General features: G+C 42.5%; 1 protein-coding gene across 1 annotated transcript in view; it reads right to left on the bottom strand.

Annotated features, from left to right (window-relative positions):
- RNLS (renalase, FAD dependent amine oxidase) overlaps window positions 1-12,298 on the bottom strand; it is a 268,120-nt gene that overhangs the window by 46,359 nt on the left and 209,463 nt on the right. Inside the window, exon 5 of the mRNA XM_088019871.1 lies at window positions 10,922-11,095. Within this exon, the coding sequence (XP_087875997.1) occupies window positions 10,922-11,095 (174 nt within the window). The remainder of the gene's footprint in view (window positions 1-10,921; window positions 11,096-12,298) is intronic.

The following is a 12,298-nucleotide window of genomic DNA, read 5'->3' as shown; positions in this document are numbered from 1 at the left end:
GGTTGAGCTCAAGGTTCTAAAATGCCCTCCCCGTCACTATTAAATAATGTAAGGATACATAACCTCACCAACAAAGATTTCACCAGGTAGATGGGTAATAGAAACCTATTTCAGTGAGGAAAACTATATTTTAAATTCAAGGATGCTTCATTCTTACAAACATGAATTTGGAATACTTTATCCTGAAGAATTCCCTTAGTCCCACAGATCGGTTATAAATATTAATGGCATTTCAATATATTCTTTTCAGATCCCAGTGTTTAATATTCATTCATATTAGGCAGGGAATTCAATGACCTGTCCTCTACACGGATTCTTCTCGTTATCTAAATGAGCACATATATGAAGTCTGTAGGGGCAATGGTCACTAAAACCGGTAGGGCCCACATATGATCTTTAGAGGGCATATCAAAGCCCTCTCAGCTCACTCGATAACAAGAAAGTCACTGGTAATAAACCAAAGGGTTCTTTAGGCGAAATTGACTCAATCACATCACATCCGGGCACAATGATGGATTGGTGCTTCTGGACAGAGTTAAAAATGCTAACTGATATAAAGTATTTATGAAACACAATGCAGCGATTTCCTGTGGTGGGACCCTGCAGTCCGACTCGCAAACCTGCTCTTACGTTTGTCTCAGCCCTTTGATCTACTGATGGCTTAACTTCAGGGTCTTACTCTTTTCGGATATGCTGCAGTGCAAAGTTTTTTTGTGAACAATTCTCATGCAAAAAAGTCATCTGAGATTCCATAAAAAGACAGAAGCAGCACTACATCTCATTTAATGTTCTCCCAGCTTAATACCTTCTTCAGGTACAGAGATATTGTTCACCCCCCCCAACAACATGTGTTATTATTTTTAACAAAAGATAATATAACTTAATTAAACTAGTACCGTTGGCAATTTCCTTTTCTCATCTCTTTCTCAGAATCGAAGAAGTTTATGTAACTGATAGACTGAGACCGTAAAATAATTCATGTGACAGCAACTATAAAAGTAGCATTTACTGCCCTACTATGTGCCAGGCTTGGTACTAGGATTTTCAGAAGTACCATCACACTCAGCCCCTGAAACATTCCTGGGAGATGTTATTAACCTTATACCTACAGTACAGGTAAGTGAAACGCAGAGAGATTATGAAACTTATTCATGGTCAGAGCTTTCTAAGGCTGAATCATGTGAAAAGGCTGCCATTCAACCAAATGGCTCAAACTAACTGGAAGAGTTGAGTTATAATTCGGAGCTAGGTCTCTGTGAGTGCAAAGCCCACTGCATCATGCTGGATAGTACCGGTTGTTTTAGACCATCCATGAGAATAAAAACTGAGTCGTGAATTATACAGTAAAGAATTCACCATTCCCCGAGCTTGGGTTAATATGAACTCATCATTTACGGCAAGGTTTCTATGCAAGATAGCATTTCATTTTAATACCATCGGGATACAAAACAGAGACATGATTGCTAAACTGTGGCAGGGAAATGACACATTTGCAGAGCTTATCACATATTTTCTAAGTTCAGTATTTCAGCTGGAGCACAGTTGTTCTTTATCCAAGTATTAAAAAGAACTATCTTTCACAAAGAGAACAGTGGGCTCCTTTGAAGCGTAACCTTGGAAATCAAGGTCTGTGTTACAGGGCATCATTCAAAACAGATGTATATTCTCTAGAGACCATGGTAAATTTGTTGCTGAGAATACTTGTACCTCTTTGGGGAGAAGGCTCCATAAAATTTCCAGGTCTTACTGGCAATCCCTCTGATACGGTCTAGTCAACTACCCCCAGTGTTCGAGGCACGGAGAGCCTCCCAAAGAGGCTTCTGATCATTCTGATTGCCAAGAACTCACATGTGCTTTTCAAAGGCTTCCAGATTCAGAGATTACAAAGGGAGCTCATTCGTTTTATATGATTCAAAGGGCTGTGCTAACAGATCCCTAGATTGTCTTAGGGATGAACAATGGGCTGACTAGCTATTAATTTTCCTTGCCTGCTAAGTGGGTGACCAGGGCCGAAGGCTTAATTCTCAGTGTCAGCGGAGCATTAATTCTCAGGACCAGGGAAGGGCATCTCAGAACTACACTGAGGATGATGGGCTCAGCAAATTATTGAGCTCCAAGTCCACGCTCCCGTTATGCCATGATGTTCGTGTCTGTCTCATATCTTCAGGCTGGATGCAGGTAAGAGAGACCAGCTAATGGATAGCGTGCATGATGGATCGTGGCATGTATCCCGCTACAGGGGAGAACTTCTAATTCTGGAGAAAGCAGCAGGCTCTGCAAACAGGGCATATCAATTCTTCAGCCCACGAGACATTTAGATTGACCTGAGGTGGAATTCTCGACAGGCAGGAAAATGGTGAAATCTTTTCTGAGGGAGCTCTAGGCAAAGAAAGGTCCCCCACCCCTTTGGGTCGATGTCATCACAGGGCCAGGTAAAAATGGACCAGAATTAAGACCTGTCAAGCTCTCATCCAGCTCAGTGGTCTACACAGCCTCTCAGGACCCGAGGCTCACAAGGTGACGGGGTGCTACAGAGCTTTACGAGACTGTTCTCGACTTGCCGAGGTTTTGAGATGCCTCCAGGATGATGAAAACCACGCACTTGTCCGGGAAGCAGAGCAAAGCGCATCATTTTGAGCCTTGGCTTCCAACGCAGGGTGTTGACAGTTTCACTTCAGACCACAGTGAGGACTTAACTTCACGATCCTTCGAAACAGTTCAGTCCCACAGAGACAGTCTTTTCGCAATTCCTCGTCCCCCCAGCGGGTTGACCCAGTCGCAGGTATAATGGAAGCAGCAAGTCAGACTTTGCTTTATTCGAGGTGCAGAGGACGAGGAGTTCTGTCCTGATTCAAAATATGGGTTCTCAACACAAGATGTGGGCCTGCCACCCTCCAAGGGCCCGCTCGGAGACGAACCTGAAGAAATCTCCAAGCTCCTATCACATTTCCTCCTAGATACTCCCCAGAGTGCCTGGACTACGCTGCCTTCACTCAACAAGTCCCCAGTAAAAAAGCAAGCACGGATTTAAACCGGTTGCTCAATCCAGGGCTGTGCTGGGCTGTAGGGAGCTGTGGGAGCGGTCACAGAGTAAATCATCCAGCAAAGAAGTTACAGAGCCACGCAGTGATCCCTCGGGTCAAGTCAGAGCCTTCCATCATCCAGCTGGCTTTTTCCTCTTCCCCTTCTCTGCTCCTCCCCCTCCCCCTCCCCATTGTCTCAGGACGTCTGAAATTTTCTCCTCAATTAGGCAAAGCAATTTAGCTCTCCCTGTTTCCACTCCCAATTGGCATCCCATCCCTTTCAGGTGCTCAGCGGACAAAAGAACCACCCCTTAAAAAGGACTGGAGTCACAAATAGCCAAAATTAGGTGTTATTACATTTAATAGAGCAGTTTTTTATCAGACAATAGCTACCCACCTAGTTCCGTGACCTTTGTTAGCAGAGCGGACAGAAAGACCATGGCAAGTCCCACCTGGGCCCCTCTGCGGATCTCTGCCCCATTACCGTACACTGACCTCCCTCCTCTCCTTACCAAGCCGAGACAGAGTTCTCCCTTGCTTTTTCCTTTCGAAATCGGCAGCAGGAATGGCAGCCTTTGACAGTCTTCTTGTTGCTCTCACCTACGACCTGTCAATTTCAGACCCGTACACCATCGCCTGATTCTCGCTCCCACCTCCCGCCCTACTAACCGCGGATAAAACCACACTCGGTCACCAGCGCATCTGGCTCTTGCGTTCGAGACCCATTCTTGGCCAACGTGAAGGTCTTCGGTGAGTCTCAGCCCTACAGCCACAACTTCAGGCCAACAGCCCAAGAGAAAATACCGCTCTCAGAGGGCAGGGCAGGCAGAACACAGAGGGGGAAGGTTGAGAAAAAAGGGACTAAGGCTTTTCAATCCTGCTCAACTTCTCAGTGTGGCTGTTCTGTACATTTGGAATTTGCAACTGTTTGTAGTTACAGAAATGCCAGGAAGCTACAGACTCCAGACTGTCCTTACCCTTGTGCTCACTGCCTCCTGGACATTTCATGACTTGCTCGTATGGAACTTTTTGGCAGCCCCAGGAGAAAGTTAAATAATAGGCTGGGCTAAAGTTTCTGATTTATTCATGGATTGAAATGTTTCATGGCTCCCACCTCTCATTTCTTCACCTAAAGAAAGTATTGGCTCCATGTTGACAAAAGGTCTTAAGTGTTCTTTTAAAAGCTTATAATATTGTCACGAGGCAACACGATTCTCCCCGGTTTTGATTACAGATGTGAGTTAATGGTCTCTATGTTGCCTCTGTCCTTGCAACCATGTATATTTAGGAGGATGCGTCCTTGACTCCAAGTCACTCGTCCCAACAGAGCCTCTGTATCTCTTTCCTTCAGAATTCCACATTCGAGCAGACCACGGAACTTTGTTTCCTGAGGGTGGGGACTAAGAGCCCCTAGTTCTTAGCACAGAGCCATTCAATACATATTCGTAAATAACTGCTCAACAAATTGAGAATGGAAACATATAAAGCAAATATCTGTGAGTTCAGTTATTCTAAAAGAAACGTCCATAAAATATCTTTCCCGGTAATACTCTCCACAGGATATTTTTAAAGTTTGTTTTTGATGTTATATATTTCACCGCATTTTCCAGTTTCCCTCCGTCTCTGGCATTGATTTTCACATGAGTTAATTTGCTTGGCAAGTGGGAGGGCACGTGCTCTTGGGTGTAAATCGTTCCCCTTGAGGACAGCTTGAAAGGGAATGCAGAGGCTGAAAGGGGTCTGCTGTTTGTTTTTACTTTGTGTGCAAATGTTCTCCTTACAAGATGGGCTCAGTAATTTCATTCTCTCATGAAAGTCCTTTTTGTTTTGAGAATTGGCAAATACTATGTGAAATGAGATCAGTGCATTTTATGATTTGTGCCTATTGATTTAAGTGACAACAAACAGACATTTAGTTTTACGTGTGTGTGTATACACACGCAGACACACACGTGTATTTTTTCCTTCCTGGGAGATCGTCCCAAGATTTCGATATTACGATCATGTGACATTCTGGGGCATCACTGTAATAATGAGATGGATATTTGTAATTAGTATTGGCTATTTAGTAAATTGTCTTAACAGGTTGATCTGGGCAGCGGCAGCTACCTAACTGAGTCACAAATGACTACGGCTGTTATACAAAAGACAGCGTATCATGCACCTTGTAACTGGTTATTGCTGGTTATTTTAAGACAATGATTGCTATTTTACCTGGGAGCTCTGCTTCTGGAGTTGGCATTTTAAAACAAAAGCCCGAACAGGAAACCTAACCATTTTTCATGGTTGGTTATAAGAGCTGTAACAGCTCTTTGTTCCTTTCATTCCCCCTTACACTACAGTCCCCTTTCCTTCTTCTCCCTTCTTCTCCCTCTTCCTCTTTTGTTCTACTTCAAAATGTTACCTCTCTTGGGGCGCCTGGGTGGGTGGCTCAGTGACTGACTCTTGGCTTTGGCTCAGATCATGATCTCATGGGTCGTGAGATCGAGCCCCGCATGAGCAGGGAGTCGGCTTGAGGCTTCTGCCTCTCTCTCTCTCTCTCTGCCCCTTCCCCCACCCGCCCGCCACCCCATGCTGGTGCATGCACACTCTCTCTAAAATAAATAAATCAGTTTAAAAAAACCCCAAGCGCTACCTCTCTTGATTACATTTTCTGCAAGTTTAAGGGCAAATAATTCCACATGTATTCGCATCCTAAAGCAGACCACTCTGTGCTGTGAATTGCATGGCTGTCTGCTTAACTGGAACAAGCACAAACTCCCTTAAGTGAACCCAAGGTGACTGGATTTGAGGCCCCAGGCTCATCCCAATTATTTACAGGATTTCATATTATGCTCTTGCTTTTTATAAAGAGTTGATGGAATCAACAGCTCGGTGAAGAACATTTCTGCATCTTTTGTCAAACAGCTGTTAAAGGCAATACACATTAGACTAGTGTTTGTTACTCAAGGATCCCTAACAGTAAAGTCCTGGCAGGTGTAAATTCCATGTGATGAAAAAGTTTGTTCATTTGTTTGTTTTCTTTGGGGATGAATTGAATGGATTCCTTTGATGAGTTATCGTGTATTTATAGTCATTGGCCATCGACATTTCTAGAATTGCAGATTATACTAATCTCCTCAGATTGCTGCCTCTTGGCTATTTTACTATCGTTAATACTCTTCCTGATGGTGAACAGGGAAGGATGCTAAAATTGTGACCAACCATTTTCAGGGTAACTTATATATCTTACTTATTAAGGCCACCCAGCCTCCTGTCTGCACTGATATCAGAGGGCTGCATTCACCAAAGGGAGGCTTTTATATTTATGCCCTTTGCTTTGGGAAATAAAATATCCAAATGCAAGAGTGGCATTATTAGTTGTAATAAAAGGTGCTATAGATACTGACTTATCACTTGCTAAGTGCTATATGAAACTCCTTCTATATGTTAAAGCCATTTCATCCCCGAATCTTTGGGGTTGGTCTTGTTTTCCTCAACATACTGATCACTAAACAGATAGTTTAAGTAATTTATCCAAAATCAAACAGCTATTAAGAGGTAGAACTGAGTTGATTCTAAGAAGTTACTCCTGGCCAGGCTAATTCCAAATATAAGATCTTGAGAGGGATCTCTTGGGATCTTCTTGGGAGATGTGAAATAATACAATATATATATATATATATTAGTCTCTCCCCTTGGCTCCTGGCGCAGAGCTCCTAAAATCTTTGTAATTTCCCAAGTGATAAGAGCATGAAAAACATCTTTTGTTCAAATAGTTGGTCTTTGATCCTGGTTCCTAACACAGAGCTCCTAAATCCCTTGGAATTTCTTGAGGGAGAGAAGTTATCTCTCTCTTTTTTTTAAAGACTTTATTTATTTATTTGACAGAGAGAGAGACTGCGGAGAGGGAACACAAGCAGGGGGAGTGGGAGAGGGAGAAGCAGACTCCCCGCCGAGCAGGGAGCCCAATGCGGGGCTCCGTCCCACGACCCTTGGATCATGACCTGAGCCGAAGGCAGCTGCTTAACTGCCTGAGCCACCCAGGCGCCCCAGAAGTTACCTTTTGTTCTAATGAGGCAACTCTTGGTGGGTTCCGGGGTAGCTTCAAGTTTCTTCCATCTCTTAAAAAAAAAAAAAATCAGTATTTTTCTATTGACGGCTTCCAGATTAGCCTTTGCCACCCCCCTTCGCTGGCCTACGATTCCCTTGCAGGTCAGAGGCACAAACGGTGATGTCAAGTCAGGGTTTCCCAAGGGTGTTCAGGGGCACCATTTCTGTTGGATATTAGTAGGTATGGCACTCAAATAAAATACCCCTGGTCAAATACATTTGGGAAATTTTAGATTACATGAAGTGAGAAGGTGGCTTTTTAAAAATAGGAATGCCTTCTAATAGAGCAATATGACCTGAAACTCTCTAAATTCGAGATAAAGTTGGTAGCATTTTGCAAATGTATGTGATCACAGAGCCCCTTCCCAAAGAGCATACCAAGGAACTCATGTCCCATAGAACGCATTTTGGGAAACACAAACCTAAGTACGGTGGCTCCCACCCCTAACTATAGGTACCTGAAGCTGGGTCTAACATGTCTTGGAATTTAGCCCCTCTGCCTAAGGAGATCTGGGCTCTCACTGTGGCTTTCTGCATGAACTGCCTATTCCCGACATCTGACAAATGACTACTCCTTGACCTTTGTCTGGTCTGGCCCACGAATCCTTCATCCTCCGGCTCTCTTCAAGACTTAACAACAGACTGCATTTTGTGGACTCAACCCTGCCACTTTTTTCTTGCTGCTGCCTTACCCCGACAGCACAAAAACGCTCCCCCTCCTTACTTGACTGTGTGTATTTACAGTATTAATTCTAGATTCAATCAGACACTCCAAGGACAGGGTGGGTGCGGGGTAGTGTTAGCAACATAAAGAGACAACTCTTACTGGCCTACCTAAGTATCAACGCCAATAAAATACAGCAGAGTTATTCTATGTGGACATTTGTATTGTATGAATTTGACTAGACACACATAGCACGCTGGCCCCAGATAGTGAGAAAAAAAAAAAAAAGTTTAAATGCAAGGCAGTTAGATTTTATGTTAGAGGATGCCATTACTGGAGGCCTCCCATAATTTAAAACTCGCATAATCCAAGATTAACTTTCCATAAAACTGGCAAAGAAAGGCAAGCATTTCGTTGCTGTCTGAAGAGACCCTGCTGTAGCAAACCGGGGTTTCCAATCTACCTAGCCTTCCCGCTTTAAAACTCTGTGGTTGTTAATACAAAAAAAAATTTTTTTTTAATTTCTCTTCCTCCAGATGCTGCCGATCATGTGAGAATTTATTACTATGTTTATCTTGCGCTCTTCCAAAGTTGCGTACCTCTTTAATAAATTGCTACTGCATTGTACTCTGGGTGCTGTCACTCGCCGCCCCACTCCGTTCGTACAGCGATTTAATCTGTTAGGAGCTACGACCGCTATTTCTTTCTTTCCGTGCGCCTTTCACAGTAGAAAATATCACTCTGTCCTATAAATGCAAGCCAACTATTTCATCGGGCCTTACCCAAAGAAACTGAAATCTATGGGATGTTGGAACGATGGCTATCCTGAATTTACTGAAAGGTATTTCTCTCTCCAAAATGTCATGTAGACGTAAGTGATTTTCAAAGATAATTCTGAATCTACATGGTTCTTCTCTCTATGTGTCAACTTTAGAAATTTACCTCCCGTCTACGATGTGACTCGACTTGAAAATTCACGATGGGCGTTACGTATTGCCAACCTAGCATCTGCTACTCCCTTCTTTCCTCTAAACAAAACCCTATTTTATTCAGGTATCTGCCCCTCATCTGACTCAAGGAAAATGATCCTACCAGCAATTCCAGGAGTAAATCTTGATCTGTCTAGTTCATCGTGACAGTCCCGTTCCCCCCGCCAGTGAACGATGACTTTCAGACTGGTCGAGTAACCGAATTCTGACCTATGACATACAAGATGATGTCAGTTGAGGGGGCTCTGGAAAGAATTCCTTGATTCTTAGAAAGAAGCAGAAGCAGAACGGTCCCTCTTCTTCCCGAGCACATTGTTGGGTCTGGACGTGATTCCAATGGTTAGTGCCATCTTGCACCAATCCTCTGAGAAAGAAGGTCTCTGCCTCAAGAGTGAAGAGAGCAGAGAAGGATAATTCTAGGTCCTTGAAAATATTGCTCAGGTCTCGAATCGATCCTTCCTGATGTCTCCCCAACTTCTTCCTCTTCGATAATGTGTCAGTCAGCTTGGACCGGAATAACAAAATGCCATAGACCACATGGCTTAAACAACAGAAATGTATTTCTCTTTGCTCCAGAGGCTGGGAAACTCAAGATCAAGGTGCCAGGCGATTGGGTTTCTGTTAAAGCCTCCCTTCTTGGCTTGCAGAGAGCCTACCTTCCCACCTTCTCACCATCCTCATTCGACCTTCCCCTAGTATGTGCACGAGGAGAGAGAACTCTCTCTTCCTCATTTTGTAAGGCTGCCAATCATCCTGGATTAGGATCCCACCCTTATGACCTCACTTAACCTTCATTATAGACTAAAAGCCTTATCTCCAAATGTAATCACACTGGAGATCAGGGCTTCAACACATGAATTTAGGAGGGATACAATTTAGTCCACAGCAGATAATATAACAAATGATAATAAAACATAACTCACACCCTTATGTTTTTTAAACAACTTTAAATTGGTTTTTCTGTTACGTATTACTGAATACACCCTAACAGATATCATACCTTATGAAGCAGGACACAAAGGATAATGTCCAATTCATGACATGTAACATGAGAAGATCAAGGGCTACTCTTCTCTCAGAACAAAGAAGTTGTAGAGTTAAAAATGGTTAGTCCATTGTTGCTACAGGGCATTTCATGAACTGCTGATTGTACATATATGTGGTATCATGTTAACATAAATAGTCTAGCCCTGAGGGAGTTTTAAGTTATAAAAGAAACATTTTTCTAAGATCAAGTACTCTGATATAAAAACCATACTCCAGCCCAGTTCTATCATCATAAAGTTCTGCCAAGCCAAGAGACATTAGTTGGTGATTTTATCAAGCAAGACTTCTAACTAATGGCTTGGTGAAACCATCACTGCAACATAAAACACCATAACAAACTGAAATGACAATTCCCTGCAAGAAGTCAGTTGTTTCCGATCATTAGAGCTTATTCTTCAAAAAGCAGTTATCTCAGGGATCGTTCTAATCCTGCGAAGAAGAGGACACTTTCTCCTTTATTCCTGAGATGAGCGTTATGTTGATTCTTGCAATTCCAACCTAATTTTAATAACTACCTTCAACAAAAAGGGTGGAGTGTAGATGTTAGCCCATTCTAGTGAAGCTCTTACGAAACAATTTACCTACCATTTTCGTCATATTGTACACAAAGTAATTTTATGTAGTCTTCCAGATGAGAATCAAATAAATAAGATGATATTGAAGTGAAGGATTTTCATAACATAGTAAAATTCGCTTTTTATTTCTAGCTTGGGAAGTGGAAAGAGTAGCACTTAGCAAATTTTAGAAACAAAGCCAAACAAACAGAAAACAACTCCACCAAGCCACAAAGGAGGAGAGATTCTTCTGCATATAGATGGACCCATAGTAAAGCAATAGAACTTGAGCCATTTTGAAATCTTAAAACTTCTGACACTATTTTCATGAACTCAGTAATACAAACCATGTGGTGAAGGATTTTCTGAAAAACTTTGCTGGTTTCGCTGTGTATTTTATTATTGGCCAAATGTGACATTAAATTTTATCCCCTGTGGTTTGGAGTTAAATGCTTGCTCTGTTCAGAATGGCAACACTCAATTAAACAGCACTTTTCATGATCTACACCCACCATTGTTACTGTATTTAAGGGAAATAATGGGGGTACTGACCTATATTGCGTTTCTTATTATCAATGGAGATGAAGCGTATGCAGGGATTACTGGTGATGTACTGCCCAGCCCAAGGGACATCAATCTTCGTGCCAGCTTCATAAAAGAGGCCCAGAGCGTAGCGAGAGGAGTAGCTCACAGACTCCAGTTGCTGCCTTTGGCATTTGCTAATTACTGTGGAAGAAAAAATACAGGGCATTAAACTTGAAAATATCATCTTTCCTTTTAGTGCATCAAATATAAAAAAGTCCTCTAAACCAGTTCCAACTGTGCCCCTTAACGCCGTCTCACTCACGATGAATTTTGAAAGGTAGTGCAAAACAACATCAGCTCTAATTTCTTTTCGCCATGATTACTGACCTTGGCACAATTGTTTTTAACCAAGCTGAAGGTCCAATTCTTCTATGTCATATAGGTTTTTTTGTCTGTCATCTATCTGTCTTGCAGTGGATTACAACAATTCCTTAAACATGGTGACCACACCTTAGGCATCTCTGTCCTAAGCCTCTACCCTACTCATTACACGAATACCAAAAAATGAAAGCATAAAGGAACAGAAAGGCAAACACAGACACACAAAGTCAGTCAAAATATAGGCGGTAAATCCTCAATCCCCAAACGGAGAAAGACCGGGAAAGGAATTAGGCAGGTTTGGGTTCAAATTCTGACTCCACCATGTGACATTGGTCAAGTTACTTATTCTAAAGTAGTCTATAGTCTTCTTGTCCTATAAGCAGCAATGATAGTACAGGATGTTGTGAGGATCACACCAAATAATGTGTAGCACTGTGCTTGGCATAGGATACGTGTTAACCAAACAGCCACTTTTTCTATTACAGAGAAGAAAATATTTGTTCCATCCGGGACGGCGAAGGAGGAGATTTTCCCCCCTTTTCAATCTCCATCTATCTTCCTCCTCTCAAGGGTGTCAGGGAGTTGCTTGTTCATATATGCACAGCATTAATGATGTGGGTTTCAGAGAAGGCCACAGTTCTATTCTGAAGGCCTAGGCAGGCTGGTTCAGATAGGAAACATACACAACTTTTTCGTGTAATTATTGAAAGCTGTCCGAATCTACAACAGGAGGGATACGCAGACCTCAGGGAGGGCAGTACTTCAGCTAAACCTTAGGGAAGAGGCCTTAGGAGCTAGGGAGGTGTGAAGGTTATTCAATGAATTATTTAAGCACACTAATAATCCTATACATTATCGTATAGCGTATTCTTGGCTACAAAATATTTTTAGAACTAAGACCTCCTTGGATCCTCACAAAAGCCCTGCAAATTACGTGTTTTTACCATCCTCATTTTACAGCCCTAGGAAACCGATATTCAGAGAGGTTAATGAACCGGCCCTGGGTTACACAGCTTCCAAGTC

This window comes from Eumetopias jubatus, unplaced genomic scaffold (assembly GCF_037043125.1).
Source record: "Eumetopias jubatus isolate StellerSeaLion01/CBP00866 unplaced genomic scaffold, mEumJub1_p1.0 scaffold_17, whole genome shotgun sequence".
NCBI lineage: Eukaryota > Metazoa > Chordata > Mammalia > Carnivora > Otariidae > Eumetopias > Eumetopias jubatus.
Note: the sequence above shows the minus strand (reverse complement) of the source record. Positions and strands in the feature narration are given on the sequence as shown.